This window comes from Poromitra crassiceps (genome assembly GCF_964638095.1).
Source record: "Poromitra crassiceps genome assembly, chromosome: 15".
NCBI lineage: Eukaryota > Metazoa > Chordata > Actinopteri > Beryciformes > Melamphaidae > Poromitra > Poromitra crassiceps.
Window position 1 is genome coordinate 6,517,147 of NC_139634.1, and position 12,264 is coordinate 6,529,410.

The 12,264-nt window shown below is 43.1% G+C and overlaps 2 protein-coding genes across 3 annotated transcripts in view; one reads left to right on the plus strand and one right to left on the minus strand.

The window, feature by feature from the left end:
* Positions 1-3,873, minus strand: part of abcb7 (ATP-binding cassette, sub-family B (MDR/TAP), member 7) — a gene marked incomplete at its 5' end in the record, with an annotated part of 43,985 nt that extends 40,112 nt beyond the window's left edge. Inside the window, 3 exons of the mRNA XM_083651339.1 lie at positions 1,311-1,388; positions 1,493-1,576; positions 3,724-3,873. Coding sequence (XP_083507465.1) covers positions 1,311-1,388; positions 1,493-1,576; positions 3,724-3,873 — 312 coding nt within the window. The remainder of the gene's footprint in view (positions 1-1,310; positions 1,389-1,492; positions 1,577-3,723) is intronic.
* A 62-nt stretch (positions 3,874-3,935) lies between these two features.
* uprt (uracil phosphoribosyltransferase (FUR1) homolog) lies at positions 3,936-12,164 on the plus strand. Of its 2 annotated transcripts, none has more exons than XM_083651346.1 (8): positions 3,936-4,184; positions 4,280-4,528; positions 4,705-4,747; positions 4,898-4,967; positions 6,058-6,120; positions 7,684-7,845; positions 8,955-9,053; positions 11,273-12,164. In XM_083651346.1, exons 2-8 carry the CDS (start codon positions 4,293-4,295, stop codon positions 11,377-11,379), a joined length of 780 nt encoding a protein of 259 aa, XP_083507472.1. In that variant the 5' UTR covers positions 3,936-4,184; positions 4,280-4,292; the 3' UTR covers positions 11,380-12,164. The 2 variants fall into 2 exon arrangements, with proteins under 2 accessions (XP_083507472.1, XP_083507473.1); XM_083651347.1 differs by having other exon boundaries at positions 4,331-4,528.
* Positions 12,165-12,264: the final 100 nt, after the last annotated feature.

Genomic DNA, 12,264 nt, shown 5'->3' on the forward strand with positions numbered 1-12,264 from the left:
CACATTGTCCAACACCTGCCTTTAATCAAATGCAATCAGGCCATAACTGACAGCAACCAAGAGGGTTTGGATTAACATGAACCATGATGCACGAGTGAAGGTCCATCATGTATCATGTGGAATGCTCCAGTCAATGTATCAAAAAACTATAGAAGTTTATTTGTCTCTCTTAATTACAACTCCTGTTTATATCCACAATATGACTGATAGCATTTAGTGACTTTGTTACTCGGATATAATTACCGTAGTGTTATTTAATAGTTTGAGTAATCTCCATTAGTTAAACTCCATTATACTGTATGCATTTTTTTGTTTATACAGACTAAACATATTTACATTGGAGACTTGTTTTACAAATCAAATTAATAAGAAACCATTTTTTTTGTACAATCTACATCTGTTTTAGTGTGTGTGTGTGTGTGTGTGTGTGTGTGTATGTGGGAGGGGGATAATGTCGGATGATAGGCTCATTAAGTCAAAGTGCTGACAAAAAATTGACCACGACAGTTTCTCTATTCACATCTGACTAAGCTTGCATCAGCTATTCTGATGTAGTTTTGCCCTTATGTTTCATGAGTTCCTACGCTCCTACGGAGCGTAGGATACAGTCCTTTGAAAGCAAATGCTACAGAAGAATGCTACATATTTCATATAAAGAACACCGGACAAATGACTATGTTAGACAGCTAGTGACCTCCCATGCTGGAGACCAGGAACCTCTATTGTCAATAGTAAAACGTCACAAACTGGCCTGGTATGGCCATGTCACAAGACACACCTCCCTGTCAAAGACCATCCTGCAGGGGACAGTAGAGGGAAAGCGGAGAAGAGGCAGGCAGAGAAAGTCCTGGATGGACAACATCAAAGAATGGACTGGCCGCAGCTTCCAAACCCTGCTAAGAACAGCTGAAGACCGTGAGCGATGGAGATCCTTGACTGTCCAAGCATCCACCATGACACCCCTACGGCCCTCTAGGCCATGGGATGAGTGAGTGAGTGAGGTTCATGAGTTTAGCAATAGAGTAAAATTATATTCTTTTTATGTTTCTATAATAAGGGGGTGATGGGAACTGTGTGAGGTAGTGGTCATCAGTTATATGTTGCTGTTTTGTTTTGTCTTTTATTTTATTTTTGAGTGTCCATGTGGGAAAGGGAGGTTTACGTTTGGTGAGTTTTTTGTCTGTTTGAAAAAAATCAATAAAAATATTTGAATAATGTTTCATGAGCTTATTCAAAGTACACCCCCCCCACCAAAAAAAGAGCATAAACAGTTACAACAAGCAAAGAATATGATAAGATCAAGTACTCACCACGTTTTTTGGATCTGCATTTAGTCGTCCTCCTGCATTTCCGTGCCAACATGTTCGTTTGTCTGTCACCTGCAAATGCTGTGAAAACAACACGCTTAGAAAAAGACACTGGTTTGTGTTTCGAACAGTCTGAGGTTTGCATGACCTTTCCTCAAGGAACAGTGTCTTTCTACCAAACTTACTTTTGCTGCCTCCAAAATCTGACGACTGTTTTCGCTCCTGTTGACACTCCATGTTGCTGTTCTTGGGTGTGGAGTGGAAGACAACTGAAACATATGAGATGGATTCTTTTTTTTACACTGATATTTATAAATTCTCATGTTTTAAGATCATACTCCTCTGGTTTGGAGTAAAAGTAAGTGTAGACTAGACCAAGGAAAAAGTAAACACATCCAATTCCAAACATTTTTGGTCCATTGTGTTTGTTTAACAAAGTGCTCAGACTTTAGGTCAAAGTTTAAAGGTTATTCCTGTTTAGCTGAAGTGCTGAGCTAAAGAGCACAAAGACAAAATCTCATTTCAGTGAAATGAAACATTTTCAGCATTTTAACGGATTCTAATAATGTACCATACATCTATTTGAATTTATACCAAATTTACAGGGTTTTCCAAAAGTGCCAGCTGCAAGCTAAATGGCCAAACATGAAAACATTTCCAGCCGGCTACTTTCTTACTGTCACAATAACCGCAGTATTGCAAATACCGTGCTATAGAAAAGCCAACCGCGGCGGAGGGCAAGCAACCGCCACAACCGTGCTGTGTGTACTTTTCCCATTTTCCCACAGCGCTACGGACAGTATCACACACAAAATTCAGGTCGTGCAGTAATTCAGAGGTGTTGTTTCTTGAGATGAAATATAAAATATAAAAAGTGACCATTTCCCAATTTCCCCTCGGGGATCAATAAAGTTATTCTGATTCTGATTCTGACCTCTTAGCTTCCCAGCTGGGCGGTGTTTGGACCTTCAGGCTAAGCACGGTGCTTAAACACGGCAAACTACAGGGACGCCAAACATCTTTAAACAACCCCCGAAGACACCCGCCCACGGCTGGCTACTATTTTGACCCAGCTGGACATATGCAGACTATGCACTAGCCAAGTAAGCCAACTAGCGGGAAACCCTGCCAAAACATAACAAAATGTGTTATGTCCCACCTCTACATCCTGATTGGACAGGGAATTCATCCCACTAAAGAAGCAAGATGCTCTAAAAATGCAGTTTCATTGTGACTTTGTGAAAACTGATAACCTATTGCAGATACAATTCAGAAATATAAATGACCAATCACATACTACACTGCACCTTGTCCTGTAGCAGTGTATTCTGTACTTGTCGTTTTCTTCCATATTTATTGTTTTATCTGTGAAGCACTTTGGTCGGCTTTGTCATTGTAAATGTGCTCTATAAATAAAGTTGACTTGACTTGACTTTACATACTAGTACAACAGCATATTTGTAGAACTGTTAGAACTGCTGAATTAATCAATACAAAGTGACTTGACTGTCTATAATACAAACAGCCTGGACTAGGTCCAGATGAACACTTATCACCTTGTTGTCAGAAGTGGTGATGAAATGGTACATTACATTTTAATGTAATGATTAAAACATGGGTAAACTCTGACCTTAACAGTGCCTATCATTGGGCAACTATCTAACTTTATATAACTTCCATCAGTTTGATACTACTAGCAGCGAGCTAAATGTCCCATCCAGCTGTTGAGTCAATCAGCTGTCTCTTTGATAATGATTCCAAACCTCAACTCCTAATCAGACAGACATTAGTTTTGATTAGGACAAGACAAGCTGACAATAAGTTAGCGTTCAAATGTAACACAGTCAGCGACAAACAACAAACCACACGCGTTATTATGACAATTACATCAACCACAGGTTCACAGGGTGGGAGAGAGTAGTGGCAACCTGGCAGGGCTTATCTCGTCCAGGGAGCGAGTGGGCAGCAACACGTGACTGGGGCCACTGACAGTGACAGACAAGCTGATAAAGCGGCGTTATCATGCATCACTAAAGTACACAGCCTTCTGCAACTGTGACGTAACATCATTAATAAATCTAAGAAGATACGAGATTTTTCTGACACTATTTCATTGTACAACCTTGCTTGAAGTGGCTGATGCTAACGTTAGCTAGCTAACAAACTCATACATAACCTAGCGTTAACCAAAACGTTATGTAGCATGCTAGTTTAGCATTAAGTTACATGACAACGACTGCACTTGAAAGAGAATTAGACAAAAAGACAAAACAAACAAACTCAGGTGTTCTAACCTAACTTGGGTAACGCTGAAACTAGTTGAAAAATAATGAACATATCTGTCCTTGCGTAACGATAGTGACTGTCTGTCACACCAAAAACATAGTGTCCTTTCCAACTACTCATGATCACTTACCAGATATGTACTTTGGCGTTTATACTCCGTCCCATTTCGACCGCCACTCTTGTTCCAAACGTGATACGAGCTCGTCTGTCGAATTAATAGTGCTAATTTTCGTCTTTGAAAGTGAATCCCACATTTCAGCGGGACCAACATCGGCGCCATGTTGAAGGAAGGCAGTTCGTCAACAAACCGGCTGTGTCGTCATTTCCGGTTAGCACTGTCAGTGTGTCACAGCTAGCTAACGAGCTAGCGTTACTGCTGGATATATTCCTGTAAAATAGCAGTCATTTGATGTTGTTGCCCGGGGCGTGATTGGGAATCTTTTAGTTTGTGAAGGTGAACTTAATTTAATTATTTGCTCGTGGTAGCTGTGTGACTGACTGGGAAATTGCACTCGACTTCGAAACGGGGAACCAAAGCTAAGGAAGAACACGTTGCCTGGCTGGTCCTCCTCTTTGTCAGACAGCAAGCAGGTCAGTGGGCGTCCTGTATGTCGAAATATTAATACACTTTCACTTTTACACACTTGTCAAAGAAAAGCGTTGATTGTTCTGTGTTACCGCCACAGTGTACTACTCAGGATGCCATGCCACAATCAACAACTGAACAATGTCAACAGTGGCACAGAGCAGCCCATGAAGCAAGTTCGGTTTGCCAGCAGCGGTAGCAGTGTCGATACAGTGGTGTCCAACTCTGAAGCAGCTGCTGGGGATGCCAGCATAGTACAGCCCGTAAACCAAGAGGCTTTGGGACCTCAGCTTAAACTGCTCCCTCTGAACGACCAGATTCGTGAATTACAGACTATAATCAGAGACAAGTGAGTGCCTTCTCCGCCATCTGTAACGTACACGTCATGATACACTGTACAGTACTTGCAGCTGGCTGTTTTGACTGACTGAGTCGTGTCTGTCTGTTCATTCCCGCATACCCATAGAGCAGTATAAACCAGCAAATCAAATCTCGATAATCCAACATTTGTATTCCCATTTTCAGGACCACCAGCAGAGGAGATTTTGTGTTTTGTGCTGACCGACTGGTAAGATCATGACTTAATCACCACACACACACACACACACACACACACACACACACACACACACACACACACACACACACACACACACACACACACACACAGTGTCTGTTTTGAGCTATATACAGTGTTTCATTGTCTCTCCATCAACAGATCAGGCTAGTGGTTGAAGAGGGTTTGAATCAGCTGCCCTACTCAGAATGCACTGTGACCACACCAACAGGTGAGGATCTCTTCCTCTAGTAACAAAGTCAGTGTTGGGGTTTAAAAGGACAGGGTGGACACACAGGATCTGACCTCCAGCAGCATGTGCGATTGAACAAATTACAGGGTATCCACTGGGTCTTGAAAAGTATTAAAAGTTGATAAGTCAATGTAGGGAATCTTAAGGCCCTTAAAAAGTGTTCAAAAGTCTTAATCGCCATTCGAAGAGGTATTGCATTTTGCAGCTGATTGTGTTAAATGAGCATATGATATCGTCTCATATCGATCAGACCCCTGAATTAAATCAAAATCATATCATCATGGCAGACTTTGTGATATCAGCAAATATCTATCGTGTCGTCCAAAGAATCTATGTAATATCGTATCGTGATGAAACTTGTGATTTACACCCCTATTCATAGCTTTCAAGGGGCGTTACGTGCTGCCGGGAACGCCCACCTGACGGTCAAAAAAAAACTGTAAGCTCAAGTAACGTTAACGGGGTATTTTAAACATTATTGTAACGTTACTTGAGCTTAGCTTTGATGAAATGTTGGCCGCAAAGACGTGTGTACTTTGATGGTAGAAAAAAAAGCCATTTGCCCTCCCCAGCGACTGAACCACGTCTAATCGCACAAATCCACAACCTCCTCCTTTCTGAGTTTTCTTTCTCCGACGGGATTCTGTAAAAGCACAAGCCAGGCGTGTCTCCTCGTCGGTTAGTGCAACCGATAGCACAACAGGTATCCAGCATTTTGGCTGAACAAACACAGCGTGAGAAACTAGTCGACTCGGCGGGCAGCGGAATGAACAAGTTTTTTTTTTTGACCGTCAGGTGGGCGTTCCCGGCAGCACGTAACGCTGTGAATCGCTGCTGTTATGAAAGTGGCGTTGAGGTCTTAAAATATATAGAAAAGGTCTTAAAAGGTATTGAATTTAACTTCAGGATTCCTGCATATACAGTATACCCCGAATTAATTACAATGACTACTGTGCAAAAATAAGCGCAGGGCTTTCTCCCAATATTTTACAGGCAACCTTTAAGCCTGAGTGCGATTGTTCAGGAGAGCTCCATTTTGACTGTTCTCGTTTCGTTTCTTTGCCCCCAGGGTACAAGTATGAAGGTGTCAAGTTTGAAAGAGGCAACTGTGGAGTCAGCATTATGAGAAGTGGTAAGTCAAAGGAGAAGGGGAATCTGTCATAGCGCACCTACCAAATGAGAGTCTCTCCTTTGTAAGAGCGTGTATTATGTCTTCCAGGCATAATACTGTACAGTATGCACTTTGTGCAGACAGTATGCACTTTGTGCAGACAGTATGCACTTTGTGCAGACTGTGCACTCCTACACCTTCAGTCTGCTCTCATTCACAAGGCCAGGCCATTGTGTGTGCTGTCTCATAGCCTGCCAGCAGTCAGTCCCTTTTCTCTCAGTCAAATGGATTGATCTTTTGAATACTAATCGGTACAGTAAGAGCCTCTCGTATGGCACAGTTGAGACAGTGCTGGTTTTCTCTTGCTCAGATTTAATGAGACCTTACATAATGTTATTGTAGTTGTATGATTGCGTGCATTTATTGCGAAACCCATTCTACCTTTTGTGACAGTTATGTTATGGAAGAGAAGTCAAGAAAATAGGCCTGTTGGACACACAATATATAGCTCAAACACTCTATCCAGGCCAGTGGGAAGGAAGGCACTAATAGTTGAAACAGGATATTGAGGTAAAGCCAAGCTGATGCTCGACACTAAAATGAGAGCACGGTTCAAAGAAGCAGAGCTAGGCTACTAGCTCGCATTTAGCTAACTGCTACACATACAAACAGTTCAGTCTTATCTGCTCTCAGCTCCTCTCATCCCTTCTCTTCTCTTCCTGTTTTTTTTTTACTATTTTAGTTTTTCATCATCTCTTTTGCGCTCTGTTGCTCCGTCTCCTCAGACAATTTACAAACGGTCCAGTTTGTGCCAGAGTGCGCTCTGGGTGCTCGGAGTGACATTTATGAATGCACCCATAAGGTGTAGAGTGGGATCATTCAAAAGTAAACCAATAGGATATCTGTAGGGGGCACGGTGGCTCAGTGGTAGAGCTGTCGCCTCACAGTCAGAAGGTCCTGAGTTCGATTCTCGCCTGGGACACTGTGGGCGCTGTGGTTGTGTTCCCCCCCATATCCTCAGTGCCCACTGCCCAGGTGGGGTATCTCGTCGTAAGGGCCTTTCTCTCTGTGTGGAGTTTGCATGTTCTCCAGGGGGGTTCCTCCGTATATAACCCCCCCACTAAAAACATGCAGAAGATCAGATCGTCATCGTCATCCGACCAGTGACGACAACATCCGAAGTTGGTCCCCGGGCGCTGTACGAGAAAGCGACCACTGCTCCTGGCCTGCCCCCCGGAGGAAAGGACATGCCTGGATGGGTTAAATGCAGAGGACACTTTTCACCGGCCACCGTCAGCATGAGTGTGTTGTGGCCGCATGCATGTATTGTGGTGTTCGTGTCATCGTGTGACAATAAAAGACGGGGCTTGTCCCGTTACGAGAGAGTTAGGGCGTGCCTCCTGGTACACAATGAAGTCACCACTAAAGATTTTCCCTTTTCAGTGAAGTGAAATTGTAAATTATGTGTTAGATTAGACTATGATAGTTAAATTGAGCAATTTTTTATTTCAGGAGCACAAGGCAAGAAAGTCCAGTTTTGAGGTGTTTCGGGTTTTGACGCAGCCTGCTGTGTCTCCCCCACAGGTGAGGCCATGGAGCAGGGTCTCAGGGACTGTTGCCGGTCCATCCGCATCGGCAAGATCCTCATCCAGAGTGACGAGGAGACACAGAAAGCCAAAGTGTACTATGCCAAGTTCCCCCCAGACGTGTACAGGAGGAAAGTGCTGCTCATGTACCCCATCCTCAGTAAGTGAGCACACTGCCCCCTGCTGGGCTCCTCCCACTGATTAAAAACGCTTTGCCACCTCCAGCAGCACATCAATGACACGCGTTGTGTAATAAATGTTCTTCTGCAGATGTAAAAACGGGGTTCTTTTTTTATTTTATTTGATCATTTTTATATTATTTATTGTTATTTATTTATTTATTTTTGAATTTCCGTTTAGTTGACCTTCTCCACCAGCTCCACATTTCCACATCATGCAGGCCCATTCACTCTCTTCTGATAATTATAGCTCTCAAGAGGAAATTATACACTGCCTGCGAGATGGCCACCAAGCTGCTGAAGAGCATAGTAATGAGGGTCTACAGAAATAGTTTCCTAATAGCCATGATGGCGTCGCCATGATGTCACAAAGCAGCATTTTTTCCCCCTGCTCCCAATCAGAAAAAAAACCCATAAGCAAAATGTTAATGAAACCTGGTTGAAGGGATGTTTTATCATCAGAGTGATAGGACATGTGGTTACAATGATGCATGTTTACGGGGTCCAAAATGAACCCCTGCCAAGCACCTTGGCATTAGCCTCCTCTGGTCAAATGTGTCTGGTGGATATTTATTAAGGGTCACCCACACTGGCTGCTAACTTTTTGAGATCATAACACTTGAATGCCTTGGTTATATAGGGTCAAATAACAATGCTCTGCTCTCATCATTTAAATTCTCTTGCATTTCCTCATGATTTATAAACCTTATCCATAAGTGACCAAGTTGTAGCAGATGCGAGTTATTCTTCTTTGAGGACATTGGGGGCCGGATTGAGATGGTCCAGCATTTTGCTCGTGTGTGCCTCAAATCATGGTTCCCAATTTTATGCATGAAAGTTTTCTAGTTTACCGGGCCTCGGCAGGTTGGCCAAAAAGTTAATTTCGGACACTGCACAGCACACTAATGTGATGCCTTTTGACTTTGACGGCTTTACTTTGATGTTGAAATGTTGGTAGATGACTGATCAATGCTTGTCGGGTCTGTAAAACAGGAGATGTGTTCTTAATGTACTGAGAGTTTTATTTTGAAGGACCAGTGGGATGTGAACTGAAGCGTCTAATCCAGTGCTTCCTGTGCGTCTGCCGTAGGTACCGGGAACACTGTGATCGAGGCAGTGAGGGTGCTGATCGAGCACGGTGTCCAGCCCAAACACATTATCCTCCTCAGCCTCTTCTCCACACCTCACGGTATACTGCCACACCCACACCTCACAGTATACTGCCACACCTCACAGTATACTGCTACACCTCACAGTATACTGCCACACCCACACCTCACGGTATACTGCCACACCTCACAGTATACTGCTACACCTCACAGTATACTGCCACACCCACCTCACAGTATACTGCCACACCCACACCTCACAGTATACTGCCACACCTCACAGTATACTGCCACACCCACACCATACTGCCACACCCACACCTCACGGTATACTGCCACGCCCACACCTCACGGTATACTGCCACACCCACAGCTCACGGTATACTCTCACACCTCACGGTATACTGCCACACCTCACGGTATACTGCCACACCCACACCATACTGCCACACCCACACCTCACAGTATACTGCCCCACACCCACACCTCACAGTATACTGCCACACCCACACCTCACAGTATACTGCCACACCCACCTCACGGTATACTGCCACACCCACACCTCACAGTATACTGCCACACCCACACCTCACAGTATACTGCCACACCCACACCTCACTGCCACACCCACACCTCACAGTATACTGCCACACCCACACCTCACTGCCACACCCACACCTCACAGTATACTGCCACACCCACAGCTCACAGTATACTGCCACACCCACAGCTCACAGTATACTGCCACACCCACACCTCACGGTATACTGCCACACCCACACCTCACAGTATACTGCCACACCCACACCTCACTGCCACACCCACACCTCACAGTATACTGCCACACCCACAGCTCACAGTATACTGCCACACCCACACCTCACGGTATACTGCCACACCCACACCTCACGGTATACTGCCACACACACACCTCACGGTATACTGCCACACCCACACCTCACGGTATACTGCCACACACACACCTCACAGTATACTGCCACACCCACCCAAATATAATATGATAATTACTTTTCCACTTACCATGTTAAGCACTGTATGCTTCGATCCACCTCACTTCTGCTTCCAATCACTTATTCACCTAATGCCCATTATGGCAGTTATCCGACATGACTTCTAATATTTCTTACCTTCCTCTGGTCATTTGTAACAGAAACGTTATAATAGACTACTGTTAACCTATTATACTTTAAATCTATGGTACAGAAGATTGCAGTTGTGACTGTTCCTGCTGGACGCAGTTAAACTATTTATGGCTTTGAGAAAGTAACTTCTCTGTATAAACAAACGCCTATTTATTCTTTTGTTTTCTCAAGCCCCATAGCTCAGCAGGCTATCTAGCTGTTGTCTCCCCAATCAACTACTCTAGTGTCTGTTCGCACCTTATCACTATGTTCACACTTCTACTAAGTGCAAACTTCACTCCGTCATGACTTCCTGCAAACCACATGGCTTGTAAATTTCTAAAAGTTTTTGAGACTAAACTTATCAGACTATAACAGCTCCTCATGATAGAGTTGGAAAGCAGTAAATGTCTGCAAATCAAATTAACTTTCTAATGTTATCCTAGTTTGTTTAGAAAACGACTTCTCTTATTTTCTCAGGGGAATGAGCCATTCAGTGACTTAAAGAATTCATTTGCATATCAACATGCAGGCAGCAGAGAGTCACATTTACTCATTTTAACAACTACTTTTGCTACAGGAATGAATTAAAGCTTTTCATTCTCTAAAATTACCAAGTTTGTATTTCCCTAGACATTTCTTTTAACATCTTTCCCTGTATCATTTGAATCAGGAAGCTTTTCTCCATTGCTCTCTACTCCACTCCCCTATCTGTAACAGATTTAAGCAGACAATTATAGTTAGTCACGACCCCCCCCCCCCCCCCCCCCATCCCGTACCCAGTGTGTTATTGTCGTCATACCACTGGCAACCACACGGCCATGCTACCCATGACCAGTCTGAGCTAGTGGATTGGTAGCTGTAACGCCAGTTGCGTTGTACAATAGGCAAGAAATATAGCAATACTAATACAAAGCTACTGAGGGCACTCTCACTCAATAGTTCAACCAGAGTGCATATTTTCCACGGTGACAAATGAGTTTAAACCAGCTATTGTTCAAATAATTTCTTCTGACCAGAGAAAATTGGTAGACATGAGTGCCGTTTGCTTTCAGCCACTCCTTGAACTAATCCCTTTCTCACCCAGCAGTATCAGTAGTGTTTTTTAGCACACCATGAGAGCTCCATTCAATATGTCATATTTATGTTTCTCTTAGGAGCCAAATCGATCATCCAGGAGTTCCCAGAGATCACCATCCTGACCACAGAGGTGCATCCAGTGGCCCCAACACATTTTGGACAGAGGTACTTTGGCACGGACTGAACCGAGGAACAACTTGAAGGAACACGATACAGGAACTGTCTTGAGTTTATTTTGTCACCTTAATTTAAATGTATCTCATGTTGTCCTTGTTGTGCCAAATAACTGCTACTTAATCTGCAAAGGCTCCGTAACTGATACAAAATGATGCATCTGATTGAACGTATTTATTGTTTGCTGCGTATACTTATGCGATAGAAACAAAACAATGCTGAACCACATGTAGAATTCGACTTGGATACTTTTATTTTGCGTGTTACATCCACTGATGGATCAAGAAAGAATTAATATTTGTCAACAGACAGAACAGCAAGTGAAACAGTATCAGTATTTCTGATGGTCCAGTTATTGAAAAAGGGAGACCAACAATCACATACTCAATTATACTCCTAATACCATATAAGATGTCAAGATGTAATGTAACCATTGTAACTTCTCGTGTACAACACAGGGACTTGCTGTGATTTATCTTTTAACCATGTTAAATAAATGCCCAAATATCTGATAAGTCCAGGTTGTCATTTTTTTAACTGTCACTTGATGATAATGGAGCAAAATATACAGACGCATTGGTAAACTCAGTACACAGAAAAAAGCATATGAACAGCATATCAATAAATAGACACAAAAAGACCACGTGAAACACTCAACATCCACATCTTTCTTCATCTCGCTACACATGCTTTCAAACACAGAATCACACGCCACAGATAAAACAAACATAAAATTGCAATTAAAAGGATAGTAAGTATTTTTTAGGACATGAGCATTTGATTTGGCTTGCCCAACATAGTGGAAAAACAGATCTCATGAAGCCAAAGTGTCAAGTAGATCAAATGTCGTCATAAAAGGTTTTGATATAGGCCTAGCTCTCCTCTTGTAGTGAAT

Bases quoted from the DNA above. Each gene is read 5' to 3' on its own strand.
- uprt (XM_083651346.1), top strand. From the start codon at position 4,293: ATGCCATGCCACAATCAACAACTGAACAATGTCAACAGTGGCACAGAG. The intron at 4,529-4,704 runs GTGAGTGCCTTC...TCCCATTTTCAG, and splicing joins CAGACTATAATCAGAGACAA to GACCACCAGCAGAGGAGATT. The intron at 7,846-8,954 runs GTAAGTGAGCAC...CGTCTGCCGTAG, and splicing joins GCTCATGTACCCCATCCTCA to GTACCGGGAACACTGTGATC.